This window comes from Zonotrichia albicollis, chromosome 3 (assembly GCF_047830755.1).
Source record: "Zonotrichia albicollis isolate bZonAlb1 chromosome 3, bZonAlb1.hap1, whole genome shotgun sequence".
In the NCBI taxonomy this organism is placed as follows: domain Eukaryota; kingdom Metazoa; phylum Chordata; class Aves; order Passeriformes; family Passerellidae; genus Zonotrichia; species Zonotrichia albicollis.
The window spans coordinates 97014357-97028111 of record NC_133821.1 but is presented as its reverse complement, the minus strand read 5'-3'; the positions used below and the strand labels follow the sequence as shown (position 1 = coordinate 97028111).

The window sequence follows — 13755 nt, the reverse complement described above, 5'->3', positions numbered from 1 at the left end:
GTAAAGATGATGCTGTTTGGTGCCTACAACAATAAACTGAGCTTCCAGATTGCCAGGCCTATCCTGTGCTCCAGCAGTCTGCATCCTGGGCTTCCATAAAAGGAGGCATGGCCATCAAGGGGGTGATTCTCTCCCTCTGTTTTGCTCTCTTGAGACTCCACCTGGAGCTCTGCTTTCAGCTCTGGTGCTTCCAGCGCGAGAGGCACGGCTCTGTTAGAGTTGGTGCAGAGGGAGACTACAAAGTAAACAGCAGGCTGGAGCACATCTGTGAAGGAAGGCTGAGAGAGTTGGGGTTCAGCCCAAAGAAGAAGGTTTCAGGAAGTCCTTGTTGTGGCCTTTCAGTGTTTAAGAGGGTCTTTTTAAAAATAAGAGAAGAGACCTTTTACCAAGGTCTTTAGTTAGAAGGGTCAGCAATTTTAAATCAAAATATAGTAGATCTAGATTGGACATAAGGATCATAAAATGAAGGTGGTGAGACACTGAAACAAGAAAAGCTGTGAATCTCTGATGATCTTCAGTTAGATGGAACATCTTCAGTTTAGATGGCACTTTTAGCAACCTGATCTACTGAAATATGTCTATGCCCATGACAGGGAAGTTGGAACTAGATCCACTTTAAAGTTTCTTTCCAAAAAAACTTGTGGCTTCAAAAAACTTCCAAAAAACAGTCTAGTCTGAGAAGTGGATATTTTTTATTGAGTCAGTAGTTTTCCATATCATAATACGGGAGGAATGTTCAATAAGCCTAAATGAAGGTTTTAAGTGAGTTAATTGTGAGCTTTCCTAGCATTTTAGTGATTGCATGCTCAATTCCCTGCTGATACAATTTTTCTGAAAAGCAATTTTTTCCATGTTTAAGTGTTACAGAGGTGTGTGGCGCTTGGAAAGCCAATAAGTCACCCTAGTGCTTATGTAAGATGGCAAATACATTTGAACCATAACAACAAGGCAACGGAGAATCAATTAAATTTCTTTTGTGATTTACAATCTTTTCTTATCAGTGGAAAATATACTGAGCAAATAAATGGCAAATGGCTATATGGGATAATTTTAAAATTCAAGTACTTGACTGCTGTCAGTATTGGAATTAAATCTTTTCCTCAGATCCTTTACATTTTATTTCAGGCTCTCACTAGTTTTTGTCTGCAGTCAAATGGAATCTCAGTAAAGCTCAGTAGCAAACAAATCTTTGGCCATGACACTCATAGAAAGAGTTTTCTATTGCAAGGTGTGACATCAGGATATGTTGTCAGTATTTGTCAGTCTTGACTACTGAATAATGAATTGCTCTGTTAAATCAGGTGTTATTGCATATATCAAAAGAGCAAAGAAGAATATAATTAATATTTATGTCAAAACTATAAAACATTTCCTGAATGACCTATAAATCATAATATCATAGTCACATGGATCCCCTGACCAATAATTTATGAGTCATCTATATAATTTATACCAGAAAATACAAGCAGAGTATGTTAAAATTTTATATCTTATTTTCTGAAATAACAAATAGCAAAACAAATAGTTTTACTCTGCTCATATGCAAGTTCTTTCACCCCTAACTGACTGACCTTCAAAGTTACGGTGATCTGCTTTTGGCACAGGTTCTCCTCTTACAAAAACAAATACCAGAACAAACCCCCAAAATTTCTGTATGTGTTTAGTTTTCCTTATGTACAACAGGCGAAAAGCATATGCATTCCTCAATAAAGAGTAGCTAGAATTTTAAAAGGTAGGCTTTGTTTTGTTTTGTTTTGTTTTTTTTTTAATTTACAATCCAAATGACAGTAGGGGATGCTGTTAACAAATCTATGAGGCTGATAGGATTTATCCAAGTGACATCAAAGAGCTGTCTGATGTAATTGAAAAACCTCTCTCAATTTTAGAGCAGTCTTGGGAGTGTGGAGAGGTGCCAGCTGACTTGAAGCTGGTCAACATTGTACCAGTTTTCAAGAAAGGCAAGAAGGAGGATCCAAGAAACTACAGGCCTGTCACTCTCATTTCAGTGCCTGGTAAACTTATGAGGAACCTAATTCTGGAAGTACTGAAAAACACAAGACAGCGCAATCATTGGTCATAGCTAGCACAACTTCACGAGAGGAAAATCTTGCTTATGAAACCTGGTTTTCTTTTTATGACAAAACAACCCACTTAGTGAAACACAGGAAGTCAGTTTATGTGAACTTGGATTTCAGGAAAGCTCTTGATACTGTTTCTTACAGGATCTTTGTGGTCAAAATGTCCAGCACACAGCTGGATAAACACATCTCATGATGAGTGAGCAACTGGCTCATGCTTTGGGCACAAAGGGTGACAGTAACTGGGGTGACATCACACTGGGGACCTGGCACTAGTGGGGTCCCACTGGGCTCCATCTTAGGCCCTGTGCCCTCCCACATCTTTGTAGGTGACCTGGAGGCAGGACTGGAAGAGATACTAAGAAAGCTGGCAGATAAAATAAAACTTGAAAGAGTGCTGACTCCCTTGAAGGCACAGAGGCCCTGCAGAAAAACCTCAGCAAATTAAAGGTTGGGCAATCACCAACCATAGGAAGTTCAATGAGGGAAAGTGCTGGATTTTTTCACCTGGAATGAACCAACTCTGGCTGTACAGACAGGCTGGGGAAAGAGATGCTGGAAAGCAGTGCCACAGAAAGGGACCGCTGGGTCCTGAGCAGTGGCAAGTTGAACATGAGCCAGCAGTGCCCTGAGAGCCAGGAGGGCCAGCCCTGTCCTGGGGGCATCAGGGGCAGCATCACCAGCAGGTAAGGGAGGGGATTGTCCTGCTCTGCTCTGGTGTGGCCTCACCTCGAGTCCTGTGTTCACGTTTGGGCACTGCAATAAATGAAAGATTTTAAACAATTGGGGAGAGTCCATGGCAGGGCAACAAAGAAGGTGAAGGGCTTTGAGGTGAAGCTGCATGGCGAATGGCTGAGGTCCCTGGGTCCGTCCAGCTTGAAGGAGATTGAGGAGAGACCTCATTGCAGTCCACAGTTTCCTTACCACCTGCTGGCTGATGCCAGAGCTCCCTTTCTGAACCCAGACAAGCCACCCTTCTGGGTAACTACTCCCAGTTTGTATACCAGGCATGATGGTCTATAGTGTGAAACATCCCTTTGGTCTGTTCAGACCACCTGTCCCAGCTCCTTCCTTTTTTTTTTTTTTTGCATACCACTTCACTAGCAAAGTATGAGAAAAAATTTTTAAAAATTAGAAGAAATTAACTCTTCCCTAGCAGAAATCAGGGCAATATTCACCTCTTATTCCATATAATTTTTGTCACACCAAGCTTCAATACTCCCTAATATCCCATCACCTTCCTAATTATCTCTTTTGATACATATACACACAATCACCACTTCCTTAGTCTATGGAACACCTCTGTCAAATCTGTCAGGATTCCTCTCTCACCTGAGTGGTTCCTGTCTTATCTTTTTATGTAGATCAGTGAGAGATGTTTTCTTTTTCCCCTGAGATTGATTTTAATACTAACTTCAAAAATTCTGAGACTGTGTTAAGTACTTTTAAAACATAATCTATGAATACTATAGTGTATCAAGTTAACCAATAGGGAGGGATGGTATTTATCTCCTCAAAAGGTTCTACAATCAAAGTTAAAATATTCCAATACTTGCTGTCATTGTTTCAAAACACTGTTGTTGTAACTGTTGGGCAATGCATTGCTGCATCTTTAAAAAAAATCTGTGAGATCCTCTGACCTTCTGGAATAATTTCTATTCTATTTTTATTATAATTTGCTAGATAGATTTTTACATAGTTTAATATTTCAGTCTTGATACAGTACTCTTCAGAGTCCTATATTCTTAAATAATCTTTCTACTACTCTGTTTTGTATAAAGATGTTGATAATGATATTATCAGAATTAGTACTACACAAATGATAGCAGGAGAAATAATAACATTAAAGGTTAATGAGCCATTACTAGATTTAGCACAAAATTTAATGAACCACAATTTAGGGAAAATAAACCTTTTTGTATTTCCTTCCAGTAGCAATTAATTTTTTATTCTTAGGTTTTAAATTTATTTTCTTAATTTTTTGTTATTTCAGAGAAGGGGGATCTGATTTTTTAGAGCATTTCAGAATATTTCTAGTACCACTATATCATTTCAAATTTTCTAGTATTACAAACAGTGAATTCTGGATTTGCTGAAGGAATTAGGGAAAAGAAGAAGGCTCTCTCAATGTAAATCTTTTTATTGCACAGCATGATGGTAATTAGCAATGACTAAAAAACTTATTGCCAGGTGTTGTACTTCAGTGAACCAATTAAGTACAAACTTCACTTTAGTTAAGCACTTGAGCATATCTAAAATATATGTTTAGCTTAGTCTTCCTGAAATGGCTTGTTTAAATAATCTATTTCAGAATAATAAATATACACTTCTAGGATGAACATGTTCATATTTAAAGGTTAACTTTGAAAAAGGTAACAAAATACTTTGTTCAAGAATATGTTCATCCTATTCTCTTGCCTTAGTTTTAGAGCTTGCACTTAACAACACATGTGGATACAGAGCACACTGGTATTATTATTCTTGTTTGAACTTTCTTCTGACAGAAGTTTTCCTTAACTGGAAATTGAGGGTTCAAAAAGAGGAGGGCCTTCATCCTTTTAACACTGTTTTTTTAAATGGCAATTCTTTACTGTCCAATCTATGTTAAGTTGTTTGCAAGTAATTCTGCATAACATTTTTATAAAACAGATTATTGCTTCATATGGTGCTGCTTACATTATCTTTATATCTTAATAAATATTATTAATGAAAGCTTCCTCTGAATTTTCACCACACTGCTTTTTATGAATTAAATATGTTTCATTGAATCATATTTTGATGTCCTCCAAAGGACAGAACCTAACATGAAATATGACGAATCATTAAAGCATTTTTTTGCATGGTGATATATCTGAAAGGACCTTTCCCTTCACAGGTATCTGTAATATTTTTAGATCTTTATGGTGCTCTGTTGTGTTAACGTCATTAATTAATTATTTTAATTTCTTTAGGTCACATTATTTTTGGGCATAGTTCAATATATATTAAAAATCCAATGTATTGTGAAAGTCTTGTATTTCTTAAAGTTTTAAGGAATTAATTACTTTGTTGTACATTACTAAAATATTTTTGTACAGTCCAAATGGATGATTTTTTTTTCTTGTTATGTGTTAATCTCTGAAAAACTGGAGCTTGGCATTCTAGTGCTTACCTATTATTGAATGCATTACAGATTTTATATGAATGTGTACTTCCTAGTGTGTTGGGAGCTGATCAAGCAATAAAAATACTTCTGTTCTCTTCCAGCTTATGAGTTACAGAACTGTCCCGATCCTCCTCCTTTTTTGAATGGCTATATAGTCAACTCAGATTACAGCGTGGGACAGTCAGTGTCATTTGAATGCTATCCTGGATATGTTTTGAGGGGGCAGCCTGTTCTCACTTGTCAACATGGAATCAACAGAAATTGGAACTATCATTTCCCCAGATGTGAAGGTAACTTTCTGGTGGTACCTTTGCTTCAGAACTCACAGTAATTTCTGATTTTTGTTCACTTGTCTGTGGGCCTGTACATAATGCAGCTTTTTCTGAAGACCCGTGCCTTTATCCAAATCTGCAGTGTAAGCAGATAATGGCAGAATATTATGTGCTTTATAAATAATAAATGTTTTATGAATAATCTTCCTAGGCAGTGATTTATTGTTCCTGTTAATATCTGTCTCTTGTATTGATTATAAGAACTCATGATACTGCCAGAAATTATCTTAACCTCTATCTGAAAGACTATTTCAAATAGATACTTTTATTCAAAAACAGTTAGGTTATGGAGAAACCTTTATAAATGTTTTGGAAGAAAATACAAAGTTATTCATGCTAAAAGTTCACTATAAACAGATATTTAATATTTTTCTTCATGTTAAACATATGGTAAAGTTATTGAGATGTCAATTAAAAATTCATATAAAGTTTAAAGTGTTAACAGTCTATGTTTTTAGAATTTGTTAGAAACCTAGCCAGAGTTCAACACCTCATACATATATTTTAGTGATATGGATGCAACACCAAAGGGCATGCAGCCTTCTATATTTCCTCACTCCTTTTTACTCCCTGCAGAAGCATATTTCCTAAAATACATGAAGGTGTATAATAGAAGAAGCAGATTTTTATGGTATAAATCAGCATTTTCTGTTTTCTTAGATGAAAGAGGAGTAAATAATATATGTTTTTAATATATGCAAGAAGTGAATTAACATTTATAATGACATGAGGACAAAGTCATTCTTACTTTTCCCTGTCCCCTCATCCATAGTTTTAATTCAGTGGTTTAATCATCATTTTCTAACTCAGAGAAGGTATTCCTCTACTACTGACATTTCCATAATTCACAATGTACATTTGGCCTGGTTCCTGTACATGTGAATCCTACTTTCCAGGTGTACCCAGAGTCATCTGCATCTCCTCCACACAGCTGAGGAATGCATGTAACTCTGTTGGGTGTGTGGTTGTGTACATTTATGGGTACCATTGCTGGCTAAACAGCAGGCTGCTTTCTGTTTTGACTGAGCATTTAGAGCTTTCTGTCTCTCACTTATCACAATACTTGCTTTGTGGTAAATTCATCCGTGTGTGTTAAAGCTCTACCTAGTACTGCTGAAATTATTCTTATGACATATAAATGTTTTTTTTTCTACAGGGAAAACAAATTGGTACTCTGATTGTTGTAACTTGACAGTGGATCTGAGAGAGAAATCAGTAAAAGAATTAAACAGTTTTTCTAGCTGTGACCAGTTTTCTTAGAAGTTTGAATCATATCTTTCTACAGAAGATTGCACATACTTTTGAAGGCTGAGAATCTGTGTATGGGAGAAAATTAGATTAATTGCTACTCAAGTAATCATAGTAGAATCATGCCATATAGTCATGCTCTAAGACTTTACTACTGTGCAATCCAGTTGTCCTGGTGACCTACCATAGATGTCTTGGTGCAATGTGTGTAATTGTCAGTAAATGACTAAGTGAGTTTGGGTATCTGTTGATGGAATTTTAAAAATGTTTACTGTCTTTCCACACACAATGTAATTAAGTGTAAGCAGGTATGAGAACATATATTGTGGCATTCATTCATTTATAAATTGACATGTAGTCTACTGTTAGCATTTGACAGTTTAGAAGATTTGATTATACACTTACTCATTTCAAAAATCTCTGTTTCTTCATGTCTGTCATTCAAAGTGTAACATAATAACATCATTAATTTAGAGTGATTTGTTGATTCACACTAAAGCTATATTTATCTTGTGTGAAATCTAACCAGTTATTTCTGTTTAATGTCATGTTTTCTGTGATTTTTAAAGATCTTTGAAGAAAGACTAGTAACAGCTGGATGTATTACTTACTCTACTAGAGTTTTGTTAGCTGAGACAAGTTTTTTCCTGCCAAAATTTATTGATCTTCTATGGCTAACAATCATATAAGAGAAATTAGACTGTCTTTACTGAGATACACTCAATCTGCATTCCTTCTTGAGTATTAGAGAATAATGAATGGAAAATAAAAAATGTATGCAATCAATAACACCATTAAGAAATCTGTCCAAAATCTAGTAAACTCAAAATATATTAAATATAAAAATTCAATCAGAAAAATCCTGTATATTAATTAGAAATTTATATTAGTCTCAGGAAGTGTATTTCCCTGTGGAAAGCATAATTTTCAAAGCGGTCTTAGTTGTAAACATAGAGTACTGTGGATGTGGAAAGAACAGAGTAGATTTCTGAGACCAGACAAAATGACTATAGCGTGAATGTAGGGGTTTAAGAAATAGCAAAAAGTGGGCTTGAGTCACATTTTCATCAGAACTCCTAGAGCTGTTAGACAGTGTCAGATGCCCCTGGCTGCTGGAACCAACATGCAACCAGGAATCAGACACGTAGAACCAACCCTTCACTTTCCTTAGCAGGTTTAATTTGTTGGCCACTAAGGATTCACGGTTCAGGAGCAGGTGCCATTCTGTACAGACAATCACAAACTGGGTCAGGTTGGAAGGGACCACAGTGGGTCATCTTGTCCAACCTCCTGCTCAAGCAGAATCATCCTAGAGCACATTGCACAGGATTGTGTCCGGACAGAAAATGTGCTAAATACAAATTAGTACTCATATGGATGAAGAAAGTGAAGTAGTTAAAGCGTCTTTAGCCTGTCCTATAAATCCATAAATGAGATTATTAAAAGAACTCCTTCAAAAAGGGCTACTCATCAACTAGCCAGATGACCCACAACAGCATAGCAGCTTTGAACCATACAGAAAATGAGACATCCTTCTGCATTTATCAATCCTCCTTCCTTTTTCCCTTTTCCCTTTTCTGTTTTTTTTTTCCTTTTGTCAATTTTTTCTCCTTTTACTTTCCATCACTTCTTAAGTTGAAAAAGAAATAAAGAGGGTCTGAAGGAGTGTCACAGAAACAGTGACAATAATAACATAAGCTTAACGGTAAGAGCTAAAGAGAAATGTTCTAGAGTAAGGCTGAGTGCCCATAAATCAGATTAAGGTCTCATTCTAATGGGTGACACTCACTAATTTACACTAATGGCCACATGTCTACTTGAATACATGCTTTCATCCATATTCAGTCAATTCTTCCAAACTGAGACTCAAAAGAGCACATTATCATATATTGCTGCCCTTGAATAAAGTCAACCTTTTCACAACTTTGATTTGGCTACAGACTTCATTCAGCAAGTGTGCACAAATTCATGTCTGTATGTCCATTTTACTTGTCATAAGGATAATTAGCATATAATCTGAAAGTGAATCACCATTAAAAATGACTCAGATCTGTCAGAAATAAAGCATAATGGTTTTGGACTTGTGAAAGAACAGTCAGCCTATTTTTTCCGGAATTGTACTCCTGTTCAGTTACAGTTCAGTTGGATGGAAACGGGCAGGACCTGTTTGTTTATTTGGTTTTTAGTCTTGAATTCAAACAAAAGGTGCCCCTTTTTAAATGGTGTGTTTCAAGAATTATATGCATATAATACTACCAGTAGATTTTGATGAATTTGAAGAAATGAAACCTTAAGGACATCAGCATAAGTTACTTTTAGAAATGTCAGTATTAGTTTGAGAAGCAACCAACCAAGGGAAAGGCTGTCTTTAAGACTTAGGTTGTCTTGTCTTGTGGAGCTTTAAGAATTTGGTAGCATTTTGATATTTTACTTCTAACATGAAAAACTATTTTCTACTACTAATTTTTTTTTCATTTATTTTCTTTTCAGCTCCTTGTGGCTATAATGTGACTGCTCAGAATGGTACAGTTTATTCCCCAGGGTTTCCAGATGAATACCCAAATTCCAAGGACTGTACTTGGTTAATTATTGTATCTCCAGGCCATGGGATTTATATCAACTTTACCTTACTCCAGACTGAACCTGTGAATGACTACATTGCAGTTTGGTATGCAATTTTTTCGAAAGAGAAGGGATTTTTTTCTGGTTGATTAATGAAGTCTCACTGTCCCAAGCCATAGATTTTCTTAGTATTGCCCTTTAGGTTATCATATGTACTGAAGAACAGCATAAAATAACTTCTAAGGTTATCTGAAAAAAGAAAAAAAATCACTGTCTGAACTCTTTAAGAATACTGTTCCAAAATACTTTGAAGCTCAAGCTCAGTTATCAATCAGATCTTATTTGACCAAGTTGAAACCATGTGAGGTCAAATTGATGTAATAATCTACACTATGTTGAATTATATGTTCCATGAACACACAGGCAGTATATGTCAGTTTTTGCAAAAATTTCTGACATCTTTAAGCATTAACTAATTTCGGCATTAAGTAAGATTTTCTTACGTTTTCTTAATATTTCAATATGCCTGATAGACATAGTTTTTTATATTTTCTAACCCAGAATTTTAGTCCTTGTACCTCCATGTCTTTAAGCTTCATATTACGTGTTCCTCTTCTCTGAATTTCTATTTCTTTCCACACAAACCCATTCAATTTGTGACCTCCTCTGAAGGAAGAGGACTTAGAGCTGTCTAAATTCTTGCATAAGGATTTACTGCACTCAAGAACAGGCATAGATAATGCTGAAGGTGTTGGAAATGTCATCTCTGTCCATCCCTGGTCCTTACCCCACACACTGTGCAAAGTGACTCCTCATATATGCTGCAAATAGTTCAGGAAAAGGAAGGTTTGCACAGAATATAGGATGTAACTTATTGCTGTGTGAGTCAGCTGCTCTGATCTCCTAGCTAATCCACCATTCATATCGCTATTGGTGAGGTTTTTCAGACAGTTTATAGAGATGTGCGTCTGTTTCTGAACAGCCTTTTGGTTGCCTCTGGTATTTGCACTGCCTGTAAGCCTAAGAGTAAAATACATCATACATTGTCTTCCCTGGAGGGTTGTATGTATATGATGCTTGGCTTTTCAATGATACAACTGTGCTGAAAAAAATATACCTCTGATTGAAAGACAGTAAAAGGTCAAATTAACAGCTTTCAGAGATATTCTAGAAAATGTCAAGCCTTCTGAAATGGCATATTGAAAAAGATTTTTCATTCAGTTTAGATTAATGTAATATACAAAACAACCATAAATAAGTGTTGTAGAGCACAAAAAATTCTTCTGTGATAAAAGTAGGGAGTATTGTTTATTTATTCATTCTGACTGTTCAGGCCTGAATGATGTACATCATGATACTGGAAGTGAATGAACCCTGATGTTACTGGAGTATGTTTCCCTTTGTGTGCCTTATCCTATTGTAGAGAAACACCAAACACAAGATTATTTCATCGTTTTTTCTCTCTCTTTTTTTTTCTTTTTTTTAATATACCTTTCAATCTTTGGAATTTATCTAAATGGCAGAGTAACTTGCCATTTCCATAACTCTGTGTTTTAACCAAAAGTTGAAGACTTGTAGCAACTTTGTCAAAATGTTAGAAATATGATAGCATTACATAATTTTTTCACTTTTTTCTACATCTGATCTGTACATGAAAATTTTTGGCAGGAACACACGTTGAATATTTCTTGCCACCACTACTACATTTCTGGCCCATGTAAAAAAAAAAAAAAAATCCTGTTTGAAGTTGGAAAGAGTGTTGTGTGTGCTAGGGAAAAAAAAAAGAAACTAATTTTAAATCATTAAGAAAATAATTTTTTATAAAAATTTAAACTGCTCTCCAGAAAAAAACGAGATTGTTAATTTGCATGTGAAGAACATCAGTTTTTCAGCTAAATTTTCAATGTTTTACATTCCAGGGATGGTCCTGACCATAACTCACCTCAGCTAGGAGTTTTCAGTGGGAACACAGCTCTGGAAACAGCTTACAGTTCTACCAATCAAGTCCTCCTCAAATTTCACAGTGATTTTTCAACAGGAGGATTCTTTGTCCTCAATTTTCATGGTCTGTTTTCTTTATATAATTAGTATCTAACTACTACAATCATTTAGTGAATTTTTAAAATATTTCTTAGCTTTGGTTTCCTGACTTACCAGGACTCGTGGATTTGCTCTTTGGTGTTTTGTTTGTTTTTGGTTTCTTTTTTTTTTTTTGTTGTTGTTGTTTTTTTTTTTAATTTATTTTTGGTTTGGTTTGGTTTGGTTTTGTTTTTGGGTGGTTTTCTTTGGTTGGGTTTTTTGTTTTTTTAATAACAGTACTTATAAGCTTTTTTAAAATTACATATTAAAAATCCTAAGAATGTTAATTTGGGACTTTTAATAAACTATGTTCTATCTTTAATGTTAACCATTATCATCTAATATTAAGCTCTTACTCTTTTAATTACTTTGACCGATTTAATCAGTAAGATTTCACTTTCTTTACTAAAATTATTCTTCAGAATAGTTTTTGGGGTGCTATGGTTGGGTTGAACAATAGCATGAAGACTGATATGCAGCAAAATACTTTGTTCAAAGTTACATTCAGGGCTACAGATGGTGAAAATTAGGCATCTAACTCAGAAGTGAAAAGCTGAACTATAATTCTAGCTCTAATTTGGACTAACCACCCAGAATACGTATAATGAATGGAAGATTATTAGCCTTCTGGACTCTAAATCAAAAATATACAATGAATGTATTCACAAAGACCAAATTAATGTTGCAGAAAGAGATTAATGAGATACCTGTTTGCATGGGGAAGTCCATATCAAATTGTTACTCAGAATCTGAAATGTTTCTCTTGTCTGTACAGTTCTCCTAAAACAAGGTCATGATACATGGTCATCCACTGTGTTTAATCTGAGGACCAAAAACTAGAGTGGATAGGACTATCAAGCTGTCTAGAGAATTTTGTTCTGACAGTCAATTTGTTCCTTGAAGGGGAGAATTTTCTTTAGGATATGCAGTCTCATGACAATCATTATTTCTGTTTCAATTTTTTTTAATCCGGAAAGGGCTTCTTCAACTCATGTAGGCATTCTATTCCATTTTAGAAAGAGTCATTTTAGTGGTCACCTTTCTTATGAGGTTGCTCACAATTTATTGAAACAGATTTGAAAAGCAGAGGAGATTTTGTTTAAGGAGTTATAGAATGTTTTTAATTTAAAGGGACCTTAAAGATCATTTCGCTTCAGCCCCCCTGCCAGGAACAGGAACATCTTCCACTAAACCAGGTTTAGACCTAGACTTGTATGATTCCTGAGATCCACAACTTCTTTGGCAGCCTGTTCCACTGTCTCACCACACTCATGTCATGTAATGACATTTAATTTGGAAAATGTTGTAACTGAGAGAACCAGAACCAGAGAACCACGAGGTTCAGCGCAGCTCTCGTAATTTGGGAAGTGTGAATTTGAAATGAATTTTCTGTAAAGTACTCCTAAGCAAACCAGTAATGATTTTTTTTCCCTTAAATTTGCAGCTTATCAGCTCAGGAAGTGCCAGCCTCCACCCACAGTTCCGCATGCAGATTTGTTTACAGAAGATGATGACTTTGAAATAGGTAAAAAGATAGTATTTCTTTTTCTTTCTTCTGATTTCAGTTGAATTCTAATTAAACTAAGCTATTTCATCTTTCACCTGATATTTTAATATACTTCTGTTTGAAGGATTTTTTGAGGTTTAACTTTTTTTTAATACCTTTTCCAGGAGATTTTGTGAAGTACAGGTGCCACCCTGGTTTTACCCTTGTTGGACAAGATATATTAACCTGCAAACTGAATGCACAGTTGCAGTTTGAAGGATCCTCTCCATCCTGTGAAGGTAAATATATACTTGCATGGTGTGTATATCATTAATATGCATCCTACATAAAGCATGAAATGTATGGCACTGTCGTTTCACTGATGCTTAAAAGAAAATATTCCATTTACTTCTTTAATATCTAAGAAATGCACATTTTTGTATATTTGGACCTAATAATTTTATGTAGCAATTCCTATCTTTATAACTAATGAGAAGTGATTTTAACTATTTGACTCTATGATTACTGAAACACTAATTTTTAAAATTAATTTAAAATATTCTATATTGCTTCATAACAAACCAAGGATTTATTTTTACTTTTGAAGAATACTAAAAATATGAAATTAAATTAAGCTTTCAAAATAAAATAAGAAAATTTTCCCTTGTGCTTTGACAAATATGGTGACATTGTATAACAGTCACATGAAAAAGCTGTGAATATGTGGCAAATTTTAATTTTTCAAAAATTATGAAATCTCTTTCAACTATTTATATTCTGTTAAAAAAATACAGCATTTCAAACAAGGAACTGAAAATTTAATAT

General features: G+C 35.0%; 1 protein-coding gene across 2 annotated transcripts in view; it reads left to right on the top strand.

The window, feature by feature from the left end:
• Window positions 1-13755, top strand: part of CSMD1 (CUB and Sushi multiple domains 1) — a 1059975-nt gene that overhangs the window by 943903 nt on the left and 102317 nt on the right. For both annotated transcript variants that reach the window (XM_074538179.1, XM_074538178.1), the window contains exons 42-46: window positions 5325-5513; window positions 9294-9471; window positions 11285-11430; window positions 12889-12969; window positions 13116-13229. In XM_074538179.1, the coding sequence (XP_074394280.1) occupies window positions 5325-5513; window positions 9294-9471; window positions 11285-11430; window positions 12889-12969; window positions 13116-13229 (708 nt within the window). The remainder of the gene's footprint in view (window positions 1-5324; window positions 5514-9293; window positions 9472-11284; window positions 11431-12888; window positions 12970-13115; window positions 13230-13755) is intronic.